Source organism: Apteryx mantelli, chromosome Z (assembly GCF_036417845.1).
Source record: "Apteryx mantelli isolate bAptMan1 chromosome Z, bAptMan1.hap1, whole genome shotgun sequence".
NCBI classification, from domain to species: Eukaryota; Metazoa; Chordata; class Aves; order Apterygiformes; family Apterygidae; genus Apteryx; species Apteryx mantelli.
In genome coordinates this window covers 67,337,920-67,351,855 of record NC_090020.1, presented here as the reverse complement: position 1 = coordinate 67,351,855, position 13,936 = coordinate 67,337,920, and the positions used below count along the sequence as shown (strand labels likewise).

General features: G+C 41.1%; 1 protein-coding gene across 1 annotated transcript in view; it reads right to left on the bottom strand.

The window, feature by feature from the left end:
* The window catches only part of ANKRD55 (ankyrin repeat domain 55), a 54,912-nt gene extending 42,485 nt beyond the window's left edge, over nucleotides 1-12,427 (bottom strand). The window contains exons 1-3 of the mRNA XM_067315912.1: nucleotides 12,309-12,427; nucleotides 3,453-3,575; nucleotides 1,471-1,601 (exon numbers count right to left, since the gene is read on the bottom strand). Of these exons, the coding sequence (XP_067172013.1) occupies nucleotides 1,471-1,601; nucleotides 3,453-3,575; nucleotides 12,309-12,348 (294 nt within the window). The 5' untranslated portion in view covers nucleotides 12,349-12,427. The remainder of the gene's footprint in view (nucleotides 1-1,470; nucleotides 1,602-3,452; nucleotides 3,576-12,308) is intronic.
* Nucleotides 12,428-13,936: the final 1,509 nt, after the last annotated feature.

The window sequence follows — 13,936 nt, the reverse complement described above, 5'->3', positions numbered from 1 at the left end:
AGCATGCGTTTAAGTTTTTTGCTCAAACCTCTGCAAGCAATCTATAAAGAACACTTCCTCCTGTACAACCCAAGTCAGATTGGCATCAGCAGCATTTATAAGGAAACGGGGTGGAATGAGGGAGCTAGAACATGCTTATTGCTGCTCCCTGTGGAATTATAAGACAATTGAATTCTGCATACAACTGTGAATATGGAATCCTGCTGAATTCAATTCTCTGGACAGACATCACAGCCAAATGGTCTCTAGACCTCAGTTATATCCATCATAAAAACAGAAATGGAAACTTTGAAGCCTGGGTGGCTAAAATCTTTTCCAGACATTTCTTTTTTTCCAGAGAATATTTTTTCCCCTCTGGGAGAAGAGGAAGGAAAAGAGGAGCATGACACTGATTGTGGCATTTTTTGAAAATATCTGTCAAAGGAAATGTTTGTTCTCAAGTAAGTGGGGCATGCTCCTTGCATTGGATGAGACCGCCTGTTTTTGTTACCTTCTACACTTATTTTCTGGCTGAATGTCTCATAGCTGAGCTGAAGCATTGCTTTTGTCCTGAATATGCAGGAAGAAACTAGATGTAAGGGATGTGATTTAACTGGGCTACCACTTTATCCATTTAAACAAATGGCGATTATCCAGCAATAATTCATACCATGCAGTATGGGTAAACATTCCTTCCTCCCTCTTTCCAGCTAGTAAAGGAAGGCCATAGTCAACCCCTCTTCTCCGCTAACCTGGTCCCATCCTGTCACTGAGTCCTGAATGCCTTCCATTGAGGACTAGAAGACGAAGGAGAAGAGGACCGTCTCTGTGGGCATCAGACAGAGTGCACCACGTCTCCCTTCCCAAAGTCCGCAGTGGGATCTCTTCCCCTATTGTAGCTGGCATGTGGATTGATCAGGGGACTGGATCACTTATGATCTGAATATCTGCACTGGTGCCTGCAGCAACTTGAACTTAAGCTCTTGACCTGGCCAGCCAAAGTCCAGTGCTATAGTGAAAGGAAAAGTAATGCCCTGGCTTATGTGGCATGGAGGAAAACATGCCTGCTGGTCCTCCAAAAGTTGAGATAGGAATGGCTTCCCTGGAGCACAAAAATCTGATGCTGAAAGTGGGAGGGGAAAAATTATTCTGCATATTAGAAGACAGGAGAGAACTTAAGTCCTTTTCCAGTGCACAGGGAACCAGCGCCTTTCCTGAAACCACACAGAGGCCCCTGGGTCTAGTAAGATCCCATACCATGCACTGATTTGTACAACCCACAGGAGGAAGGATGCTCTGAAAGGAGCCCTGATCGTTTTCTTACAATCATTGCTCCCTGCCTTGAGTTATAGCAGAGGTTAAAATTTAACTGTTGTCTAGAACCATGTTTTGTACTTTTTTTCCTGCTGTAGTATGAACAGCAGTCCTATTTGCTCTACACATTTCTTCCCTTCATCTATCTTTCCATCCTCCTTGCCCAAGTCTTTGTACCAGATAAGTTGCCAGAGATAAACTGGTACGTCCACAAGCATCTTGAGTATTAATATTTGCTCCCATCTTCAATAGAAGCTTCACTGTATCGACCTGACGTCCTGACACAGCATGCATCAAAGGTGTGCAACCTGAGGAAGAAAGTCAGATGTTCTCTTACAATCTTTGTTTTGTCAAAGGCACAAGCTAAAGATATTTTCTTCTTTCCTAAATTTTGTACCAGTAAATTAACAAATCATTTCTCTGATAACTGTCCAACAGCTGTACTCAGTTTTTTTGCAGGCAGGAGGTAACCCCTATGCCAACTAGATGACCATTGATTTTAAAAAGAACATGACTTCATTAGCAAAAGCCTCATCTTATTAACTCTGCTTTTGGAGGGAAAATTATTTTTCTGTTGACAAGCTCCCAACATGAAATGTAGGCTTCATATAAGATTTTGGAAGCTGATATTCTTCAAAGTGAATAGTAGCCAAGTGCTTGGCTACATTTCTCAAACCCCACCTTCATGCTGTCTCTCTGCATTCAAAAGATGTGTGAAATCAAGCCCTGTGCCACGCAAAGGAGTGTATGTTTGAGATCATGTTTTATGCAGGCAAGAAATTCTTTTAAAGACTTGCCTTTGCTCTTCTCTTCTGCCGTCTTCAGAACTTACTTTATATTCTGCAAACTGTATTTGTGCTGGATAAACTGTGAAAGCTACATTCAAACTTAATATTCAAATTTCATCATGAAGTATTATGCTATCTTTTAATTGCTTCCTCTTCCTTCTATTCTGCTAACTGTTGAATAATAGCAAGAGATTTTCCAGCAGAGTATGACAAAGCGATTTAAAATGACTAACCTGGGAATTAACCTGAATATTAGAAACTAATAATTTGCAATAAAGCCCAACTGCAGAATAATTATTCTTATTGAATTCAATGAGACTGCTAAGCGAATATGCACTACTCAAGCTAAAGTTATGCAGACTCTGTCATATGTGCAGAATATGGCCATGCACTTTGTCCTGCAAGAGTGGTCTTAGTTACATTTGTATGTACAACTATGTAAACAAGTTTATTCTGTAGTTGCAATTCCTCTATTTACTGATCAGTCTATCTCCAGCCACTGCCTTTTATATCCAATTCCTCTCCCGTTAAAGATCTGAAAGACTGAGAAGGTGTCAGCTTGATTGGGTGCTCATTTTCTTCACTGACAAATGCATTGTGAGCATAACAGTAAGGATGTCAGAATTAGGTGCAGGAAAAATTGGTAACCTGGTAAAAGCTAGTAAAGATTAGAATATACAGTGTTTGTATGGATACTGTAAAAAGAAACTGCAATAAAAATACTCTTGAATAAACAAAGTATTTCTTGAGTAAAACTTTCAGAGATCTGTGTTTCTAATTACTTGGGAAATAGATGCATATAAAACCCAGCAAATGGATAGCACTTTGTGATAGCATGATATAGTAACCCGAGTACAAAAGGAAAAGGAATGCAGTCTCAATGATAAAAGAGATCATTTAGTTCGTTGCACACATGCAGTCATCCCTTTGGCAAACAATTACATGGCAAATTCTTTCAAATCTGTTTGTGTCTGTGCACACACATTTTAAGTGCAAATGACTGCAACTCTCTACTCTAGAGATGCCCAGAATGTACAGCATTTGGCTTTGATAAAAAAGATTCTGCTTCCTTCCCTGAAATGACAGCAATATCCCCTTAAAGGAGATAATATAGATTCATGGCAAAGTACCATCTGATTATATCAAATTATCTTGTACCAGAATAAAAGTGCATATAATTACAGGGGGAAAGAAGTATCCAAAGTGTATATTTCCAGTGGACGTTCCAAAGAATAACTCAAATTTCCCACTTTTTGCCACTATATATAATTTGCTGAACATGAAAATCAGGATAAAAAATGGAAAATGATTACAATTTAATTGCAATCTGAAGCAATTAATCCCCTGAGAATGAGCACAGCCCTCATTTACCCTCGCCATCGCAGCATTCCAGGATGGAAGGATCTTCTCGAATCACTGCAGTTAGGGTGTTCACATCGCCGTTAGCTGCTGCTTGGTAAACCACAGCCAAGTCAATCTCTTCTGCTGCATCACCTACAGGGAGGAGTATGTCTGTGAGTAGGCAGAGATCAGGTACAAATGATTAACAGTGAAAGTAATGATACGTATTTCACTGAGTTTGTATGACTGTATAACTGGAAGTGGAACAGAGTGTATTCAAACAGCATTATGCTTTTCATTAGTCATCTGAAACTTGTTCTTTGCCACTAAATTCTTCCAAAACCTGTGAGACATAGACAATGAGAGTGACATAAGAAAACTTCTTGGAAGTTTCAACCCCTTAGAAGAAATCATACTAACATTAGCTGAACGTGAATTGAGAAACAATAAACAACCAAACTATCTCATAATATTAATGGCTACACTTTTATGAGATAGGATAACACAAAGGCAGAAATATTTTCAGTTTCTGTTTTATGCTTGCATTGGTCGAAAGACTGAGATTTTTTACTTCCTTCCTCTGAGGCAATCAGAGGAATTCTCTTCTCAGAAAAATGAACTTCTGGCAGTTCTGATTTGTGCTAATAATACCTGTAAAAAGGAAGGGTTAGCTGCTGGCTGGAACCCAGGAAAGGTTTATTTTCTTTGGGCCTTACAGGATGAGGTATTGCAAAAAAGCTTATTTAAAGCAGAGGTAACCTATGTCCAGTGAGGATGGTTGGTCAACTGAAGTACATATTGATGCACTTTCTAGTGAGCTATCTTGAGGAAAGAGAGTGGATGCCTGGGCAAGGAAGCATTACAACTACCACTACCAGTTTTATATTAGTGACTAATTCTCTGGGGCGAGGAAATTCTCTCATATTTGAGGTCATTTTTTATACTCTAGTGGTGCAAAGTGATCTACAGAAGCAAATCCGGTAAGCTCCATGATGTTAAGAGATGTGGAAATCTGTAAAACCACAACGAGATCATCTGTTAAGAGGCACTACCCAAAAGCAAAGTATTATTTCTCTGTGTTGCAATACTTTGCATTATTTAATGTCAACTTAAAATGGAAGGAAAAAATTTGTACTAAAGCATATTTCTTGTGCGATTTTACAGGAAAGAGTATAATTCTGTTTGCTCTGAAACTTTACTTACACAGATAGAGTGAAACTATTAATATAAAACTCTACTGGAAGCTCATCACTGTGAACTTTATATTAATTATTTTACACCAACTAGAGCATTTATTTGGGCCATTATGGTAACCAGCAATGAGCTTCAAACACAAAAATGTGGCATTTCAGTTTTGCTCGGCTTCCAGAATGTTTTGTTTCTGTTTCCAAAATGCTAATATTAGAGTCTGATTTTACAGGCCTGGATAGTCAGGCTGCTGGGAGAAGATTCTCAGTCCTGCACTGGATTTCATTCAACCTTAATTTCTTTCCACTAAATGCTGTGCCCTAAGCAGTGAGCCATGCTCCTTTCATAAAACCAGCCAAAGGCTGTCTAAAGAAAGCTCTCTACTTTCTTCAAATAAGTTTTTCACAGAAAGCAATGGTGATCATCAACAGAACTGTCACTGGTGGATTGTGAGGGCACACTTCTGTATATTGTGTAGTAGTGATGGCTGAGCAAAACCTGTGGGCAAATAAACCCAAGAACTAGTAATAGCTAAAGCTGTTTAAAAGAAAAAAATCACATTCTTAATGATCTATCTTAGACCCAAACACTATTATAAAACCACCTTATTCCTCAGATCCAGAAGAGTTTTCAGGGAAAATCTGAAACAGAAAGCAGAGCAGAAATTATGAGATCTGTGCAAAGGATAGACACAGGCCGAGTCTAAAATGGGGAGGCACGCACAGCCACATTCAGTCCCCTAACTCCGCCAGTAAATCTGTGCCTCTGTGGTATTTTCATTGCCCCCCTAGATTGAGTTAAAAGCATTACCGTACAAGAGAAAAAGCAAATGACAGAAAGGCGTGGTTACATACAGGAATACACATGAAATAAATGTCATTGATTTTTGTTGAGATTATGAACTGATCTCTATAAAAAAAGAATTCAATTTTCAGAATTAGGTATGGGCATCTCTAGTGCTATGTTTAATATGTACTTATATTATATATTCAAATCCAGTGTTCACAAACACATATATGGCTATTATGGGCTAGACTCGCAGAGAAGACAAAGGCATCTAATTACCTTTGTAGGCACCTAACCCCGCTATGAGGCAGACAAAGAGGAAATGGCTGGAGAAGCCCAATAGCTTGATCTAAGCCACACAGTGAATCAGTTCCAGAGGCACTGAAAACTAAACACACCCTTGATTGAACATGATTAATTTATGGTGAAATTTATTCACGTCACGGTAGAATGTTCTTGGTATGTAGTGTTGGTCAGCTACAGTCCCATCTATAATTTAAAAAACAGATGTTTCTGAGCTCCCATAACTCAAATAGAAATATAGCTATAGTAAGCCTAGTCACTTTAAAGCCCATTAGTGTAGCTGAGGATCAGAGCTAGAGAGTATAAGGTTTGTCCAGCCACTACACTACCTTGTTAACACAGGAAAGTTAAAAGTGATGCCTAAATCACACTAGAGAGTTAATCAAAGGAAAGACAAACTGAGTGACTGATGACTTTTCCTTATGTCATTTGGGGATAGCACAAATATGTAAGCTGTGCAGAAAAAAAATATTTTAAAGAGAGTTTGAAAAGAGTTAATAAAAAATCTTTTCTCTAATCATATAATAATAATGTTAATACATTGATGTAAATTATACTAAGAATTGTTCTCTAGTTTTTTGAATGATAAAAGTTCTTTAAAGATAATCTTTAAGTATTTGCTGCACTATTCATATTTGTGATCATATGGTGTTGTAGCTGAATTCGCATTAGTTTCACACTACGATTTACAATCCAGGGTAATTCCACACATATGACCTTCTCTCCCCAGGACTCAGTCATCATTCTCTGCTTTAAAACTTGGCTGCCATGGAGACAGAATCAACTCTCACCCTGGGAAAGGTTAGTCTGTCAAATCTGAAGCTATGATTATAGGCTTGGGAAAATCAGAAAGCTGATATTAAATCTGCCTTCACCAATACACAGATTTCTATTCCTTCACTACTCGACTGAATGAATTACATTTCTTTTTTGTTCTAATTAGTCTTTTAAATTACACATTTGATAAAATTTGTAAACCAAAAAAGTGAGCTTGACATCTGTTATAGAGGGGAGTATATCGCTCAGAGAACTGGTCATTCGGCACAGACGCTTTGACACGTGGGCTGTTCAAGCTGCTTGGATCAGGAGACACTAAGAGCTGTTACCTCTTGGGGGTCATCATCAGTGACTAGTACATGAAAAAAGAACTGGGTTTACCACAGGGCCCATTAATCAGATTTCTATATCATGTCAAATCTGCAAACTGCTCTCACAACAGGTAAACACAGCAGAGATGGGCTCAAAGCAAGTTCATGTCTGAACGAATCCCTTACTTGAAAAGGGATGTACTATGGGCTGGGTGGAAGGCCAAGAGACAAGGCAGAGACTTCTAGCTTGCATTGCTCTTTCTTTGTCAGTTCTGCTCTGCAGGTACCCAGGAGATATCAGTCATGAGCTCTGACACAGCAGCTCTCACAGCTATCTGTAGTTGTCATTATATGGGAATGGAACGGTGAAGATACTGCTGGGGAGGGAAAGAAATCATTAGATGTGTTGGGATATATATGGGATCAAAGGAACCCTCACCTCATTTTATGCTTTGCACATGCAGATTTTATACTTTTTGCTGTTTAGCATTGTAAGTACTGTTAAATTTTTCTGCTGTGAGTAAGCAGTAGAGCAATCCAGCCAGAAAAGCAAACTCTCCATCTCATGAGCAGAGCAATTGCTTACCCAGAGGGCAGGAAGATCAGAACATGGATGCACACCTACATGTGGGTCACTGACTCCCTCTACCCTTTTTCATATTAACTAAAACCTAAACACCTCCTCCCCTATGCCTTAACCTATGCTGGGCTGAATCTGCTTTCCCAAGACCAATTGCATTCCAGTACTAGGAGAGGAAGCAAAACTCTGAATGAGTGAATGAGTGAATGAGCTTTCCTGTGCCTGCTCCCCCAGAACATGGTTTCTCTTCCCATTAAGGCTCAGTGGCAGAAAGCCACGTCCAAGATTTACGCTTCCCCACACGTTAGTCCTAGCTGGCAGAGTGAGGAGAGGCAGGTGGGCCAGACTGTTACTCTGCTGGTGGGGGACACTGGGCCAGGAGAGCTTGAGGAGTGCCCATATTGTGCATCTGACATAATGCGATCTGCCACTAATTCCATTTTTGTAGGGTGAGCTGATTTCAAGGGTCAGGATGGCTTTAGCATGACCTATGTGGATGGGTGGCTCTGGGTGGGGGAAAAGGAGGAATACAGATGCATGATCTCCTGATGCTTCATGTGACAGGGAATGGGGAATGCCAAGAGGGTTGGTAAATGACATCATTTACACTGGCTGCGCTTGACTCCAGGTGTCATAGTATCTTCCACTTCACCGTCCTCCAGCTTACACTGACCAAGATAAAGGGGCCTGGCTGGGACGCTCATCTGTCACTTCTTTTTGCAGACACCTTCCTGGGCAGTGGAGGAACAGATCAGAGAGTGGACAGTGTGACGAAGTCAGCAGTGAGGTGCTGAGCACTTGTGGCTCTGAGCTTACCCACCTGGGGAGCTCGGCTGCTGGTTGGGCACTGGCCTCAGGTGGGATAAGGGATTGCCAGCAGCCAAATGCCTGGCCCTCTGTTACTTAACGTCTTGTCCTGCAGTTCTGTAAATGCCAGTGAGCACTGGCACTGCTTCAGATACATTTTAGATTTTTATTTTGGAAAATTACTTGCCTCTGGTGAAAGGAAGCTGTCAGTCAGCTTCAGGAAGGCAGAAGGTACAACTAACAGCCTGTGTATGGAGCAGGGGTAGGGAAAAACTGCAGGCTGATACAACAGTGGCGTAGAAAGATCTGGAAGAGTCATAATAAGCAAAGACAAAGGACATACGGGTTTGTGACATTTTCTTTTGTAGTTAAATGCTCAGAAAGAATGAAATTTAAAAGCCAATCTACCTGAAATAAGCTGCAGTGTTTCCAAAACACATCATTTCTGCCATATAGAATAATAATCTTTTGGTCTGAAAAGAGGTATATAAAATAAATCAATATAAATCAACGTAAAGAATGATCACAGGATTCAGACAGTGAAATTAGTACTTATGTCATTAACACTTCTGTGACTCTCATATGAAGAATATGTTTTAGTTTACACTGTTTGCAACTCTGGCTAATCTGTTGTTTTACAAAGCGCGTGTTATATGTATGTAAGTGCATATTTTCTACTACGTTTTGTTAAGATCGAAACTGCTGCAGTTCAGTGTGCCTGGTCTTGACAATGAGAGGTTTAGATGTTACTAGTATTCATGAGTTTTGAGAACAGCAAGTTGGATGTCATAGTAATTTATGTTCACTGTAGAAAAGAAATATTTTTTTGTACAACTGACTCCCCCTTTTCATATAAACGAGTGCACCCTCTTGTCTCCCCCATTAGGTGAATGCCTTATGTGATTTCCTACAGCTTATCAGCAGGACACAATACTAGATGGTTTATTTAATTTCAGCAAGAAGGTGCTGTCTATTCTCATTTATAGACAATGAATCCCTGGCAGAGACTGAAGTGTGCCATAGCAATCTCACTTTGCAGTGGTTTACCGCTGGCAATGAAGCTCTGCATCCGCTGGATGCAATTAACAGCCACTTCCCCCAGCTCTTTGACGCCTGAAGTAATGGGATGTGCCTCTCTGTCTGTACAGTGATAACCTGCTTCACGAATCGTAGGCAACTCCCTAGCCTGACTGCAAGAGCACATCAGTGTCAAGGGACAGCCAGAGGTGGATGAGTGCAGATTTTGGAAATCATAACTAGCTCTCTAACATTATGGATTTACTGATTACTTAACAAAATGACAATCCCTATGTGTGCCAGGATAGGAATGTATCAGTTCAGTCCTTTGTCTAGTTTCTCTGTTTAAATGATAAATATCTGAAGCCAGGTACAGCACACATTTAAATGGCACCAAGCATTATTAGGCAAGGAGGTGGATCTGGTCTTGCTTGGGCTTCTGGAGGTCCCACATCACTGAAGCTATTACCATTTATAGGTAATATGAGGTATTAAAGAGCAATATAATAGCAAATGTTACAAAGAGACAGTATAATTTTCGAGTCTGAAATGCTGTTTTTGTAACCTGTAGTTGGGAGTAGTTTTCTGACGGGTGGGAGGGACTAAGGATTTGTAGGGAAAGATGAATTATTTTATTGGACCAGCAGATATTGATCCGGTGTGTCTGAAAGTGTGCCTGCATTTTTCCAATTTTATGAATTGGACCAAAGAAAAATATTCCCAGTCTCCTTGCTACAAACCTCTCCTTGCTTAAAGCAGTAAAGTGCAAAAGCATTAGTATGCTATTTAGAGAAAAGCCACCATGCACTGTAAATTTTGAACAGAGCTTTCTTTGCCTGATGACTAATGGGTTCAGTGTCGCCTTACTGTGTGTTGCCTGCTTCTTCTCCCCTTCCACCTCCCACGCGGCTAGCAGGGAAAACAACCAGTAAATCACAAATCATCTAATGACCCAGCAGTTCTTGCAGTGGGGGTGGAGATGGGGAATGGTGAATTTATCCTGAGGGAACTCTCTTGCTGGGAAGTGCTGTGTGTAGACTGTGACGTGGGGCTGTAAGAAGATGCTGGATAGGAATAGGGACAGGGTCAGTTTGGAGAGTGGCCTGGTGGGAGGAGGGATGCAGAGTAGGAGCAAGGGGAGCTTCTGGGAGATGCTGCCTTGCAGCTCACTCACTTCTATCCAGATAATGTGGTTTAGATCAACGGTCTCTTGCATTGCTGTCTGCTCCCATTTCCAGCTGGAGGCTTCTCTTCACTGTTTCTTCCCCAGTCCTGGCCATTTGCCAGCCTCATTTCTTGCTCTACTTCTATCAGCTCCCTGTTGGCCACCCCAACAGCACTGAATGTGCAGGGTGTCTCCCTTCCCTCCCCAGTTTGAGCACTGCTGGGTGGACATGTGGCACAGAGCATATTCTTAGTGGCTGCAAAAGAAGAGTCTGGGAATGGCTGTTAGGAGCTGCAGAAGGTTGCTTAGCCCCATGCCTCAATGTCCTTCCAGGGAAAATATTCCTTCCTTCCTTCCTTTGCACGTGGCCTGGGAGAACTTGTCTCTATTTCTGCAATACACATTCCCCTGTCCCTTTTACACTTCCCTTCCTCCTTTATCCTTGCTGGTAGTATTTTTGTCTTGTCACTGTTTTATACTGTCTTCAGGTTTGCTTGAAGGCTCCCCGTCCTTCTCCAGCTGCTCAGGGAGGGGTCCCTTTTGGGCTGGTACACACCAGTACTCTCAGGACTTGCTTCAGGCTTTGGGGACTGTTGTGGGAGCAGTGAGGAAAGGTAGACATAAGTCTGCTGCTTTACGTGGAGTGTATTTACTTGGGGGTGAAAGGGAGACAAACAGAGAATCTGCAGCTCACAGCATTTTCTGTCCTTCTGTGGACATAGATTGGACTCTGTCCACTTGGGAGAAAATATGTCTGCTTGGGCAGGGAGCAGATGCTTGGGCAGCTGGCCATGCTACCTGAGCCACAAGATCAACTAACGACTGCTTCATTTCAGGAGGAGATTTGGGACTCGGAACCCCAAGTGAGCAGAGGCTCCTGGTCACAGCTGTGGTGGCAGCGCCCGTGTTCGAGCAGGGGTCAAGGCTTCAGGCACAGGCTGGTGCCTAGCAAAAACCATCGCCTGTCTGCAGGCTGCTCGCCTCCCCTCTGTGAGGCCCATGGACCACAGGCACCAAGCACAAAGGTACAACTTGTGGGAACCAGACACCCAAAGGCACAGCAGCAACTGACTTGCCCTTTACTGACTCCTGTCCTTTGTCTTTTTGTAAAGTCAGCACCTTTGTTTTGGGGCCATCTTGGCTGTACCAGCTAGGACACTTTGCAAGTGTGCACTGGAAACTATGGCCACTGCACACAAATTATTTTGCAAGCTGACTCAAAGAGAAATCTGTTGCAACAGGATAATCAAACAATGACTATTTCCTGCTTTGAGAACATAAAAGGAATACCACTACATTCTTTATAGTGGATTAAGTCATAAGAGGTAAAGACAGGTATAAGCAACTAAAGACATGAAATTCAACCATTTAACTTAAAAATAGGCAAAAAAGAGATATTTGTATTTCTGTAGCAACCTAAACATGTAGAAAATCTTCATTTTGGAGCTTTTAAAGATATCTTAAATTCATAGATATGGCAATAGTTACCTAGCATAGCTAAGATTTACTGAAGCAAAGTCAGTCACTTGTCAGCATCTATTCCTTTCAACATATCCAAACTAGTAGACTTGTAAAAAACAGCTTTTCATAAATTTTCACTCCATTTTAACTGGTTCTGCTTGCTAATGTTGCAATTGTTATAGATCCATAAAAACACAAATATACAACATAATAAATATACATGTACATCTCTCAATACTAAGCACAAAAACAATCAAATGCTGTTACTATTCTGCTGAAATATTTTATTTTTAAAAATAGCTGTAGCAATAGGCTGAAATACCCATCTCTAAAATTGATGAAAGTCCTTCATGTGGAACCAATGTAGATCTCCATCAGACCTGACCTTTTCCAGTATTTCCAGTCATTGATTCTGCCAAGTAATCTTAGTACATTTGCATGGGAGGCATGGGAGGACCAGAGGATTTTGAAATTAGTAGCAAGTGACTTACCTTTGTGCTGATCAAACACTGATGAGGAACTGAAATCCATTGTGGTCTATCTCATTATTTACAATCAGACCAGACAAATACCATCTCCAGGGTTTCCAGGGAAGAATGCCATATATTACAGTAAACAATATATTCAATGATAGCTGTCGCCAATCTTCTTGTCAGAGAATTAAACTCGCTTTATGGCTGCAGGTTGTTGTCAAGGCAAGGTCACTGTCACTGGCATAATGGGAACGGTATATTCTGTTTGTTATGGACCCTCTTAAAATGACATCTCTGGAAGCCTAACGGAGCTTGTGAAAAATGTCTTAGCTTCAGAGAATCAAATTGCCTTCGAGCAGCTGTGAAAGACGCTGCAGATCATCCAGCATCAGCAGCAGAGTGCTGCCCGTAGACAAACAAGCCTCAGAGGGTGAATGGGATTTCACTGTGGCAAACAGAGCATGTGCAGAGCTGCCGGCGCAGTTCGGATACAGATGTCCTCCCGGGGAGCCGAGCGGCATGTGCTGCGCTGGCAGACAATGTTGTTGTAGAAGTGCTTGTACCACTATGCATACGCTGTATGCCTGAGGCTGATTATTCAGATGAGGTTTTCAGAAACTAGCTACTTACTGATTTAACTCCTGGATGGAGGAGAAGATAAATAAGCAAACCACTGCTGCCTTAATATATTAATATGTAATTACAATTAGTTAATGTACAGGGTTTATGAAGGGATAGTTGTCAATAACTGAGAGCACATTATCATGCTTGAAGTGGATAGTGGTGGCTTCAACAACACTGTATAACAGGTTTAATAATTCACAGCGTATGCTCCAAACCCTGTATGTCAGTCAAACCAACAGGAGACCCATGTCTTCTGGCTATTTTTTTTGACTGGCCTCTGCCTTCCTAAGTTGGGAACTTGGTCTGTGTGCTGCGAAGGGGAGGGGACCCTGGCTAGCTTTGCTTTTTATTGATCTGTTTCCATGGCAGAAGTAACAATAAATGGGCTGATTTGGAATTTACTTGGAGAAATGGATCACCAGCACTGTCTGGGGTCTGGTGGACAGGAAGGATATAAAAAGTTTACTTAGCACTGGTGCATTGAAAGAGACACATCACTACACAGGTGAATAAGGCAAACTAATATATGAAAATTAAAAAAGGTAAAGCAGTTTTGGCCCAGGGGTGCAGAGAGGGCCTAAAGTTATGCCTAAACTTGGTCAGCCTAATTTACTGTATTGATTTTGTTCTGCTGTATTGATTGATTGCACTGACTACAATGGAAGCTTAGAAAAATAACTTACATATGGACATTATAGATACATAAATTTAGGAATTGAATCTGGAGCTGATTCACATCCTCCAAACCCACTTTTGAATCTAAAACCAAATGTGTTTAGAAGGAAGACAGAATGGTCCAGGCAAGTACAGCCTTGTACAGCCTTGAAATTGAAGACCAGAGCTGAAATTCTCTAAAATGTAACAGTGTGATCTACTCAAGGGTCCTTAACTGAGGAAAGCTCTACCCAGCCTGTAGTGGGACTGTGGTGATAGAGGCTGGTTTTATTTCTTTTCTTTACTGCTAACTTGTTTGTATTTTGGCTCATCTCAGGCATTTTTATATTGAGGAAGGGTCCACCATG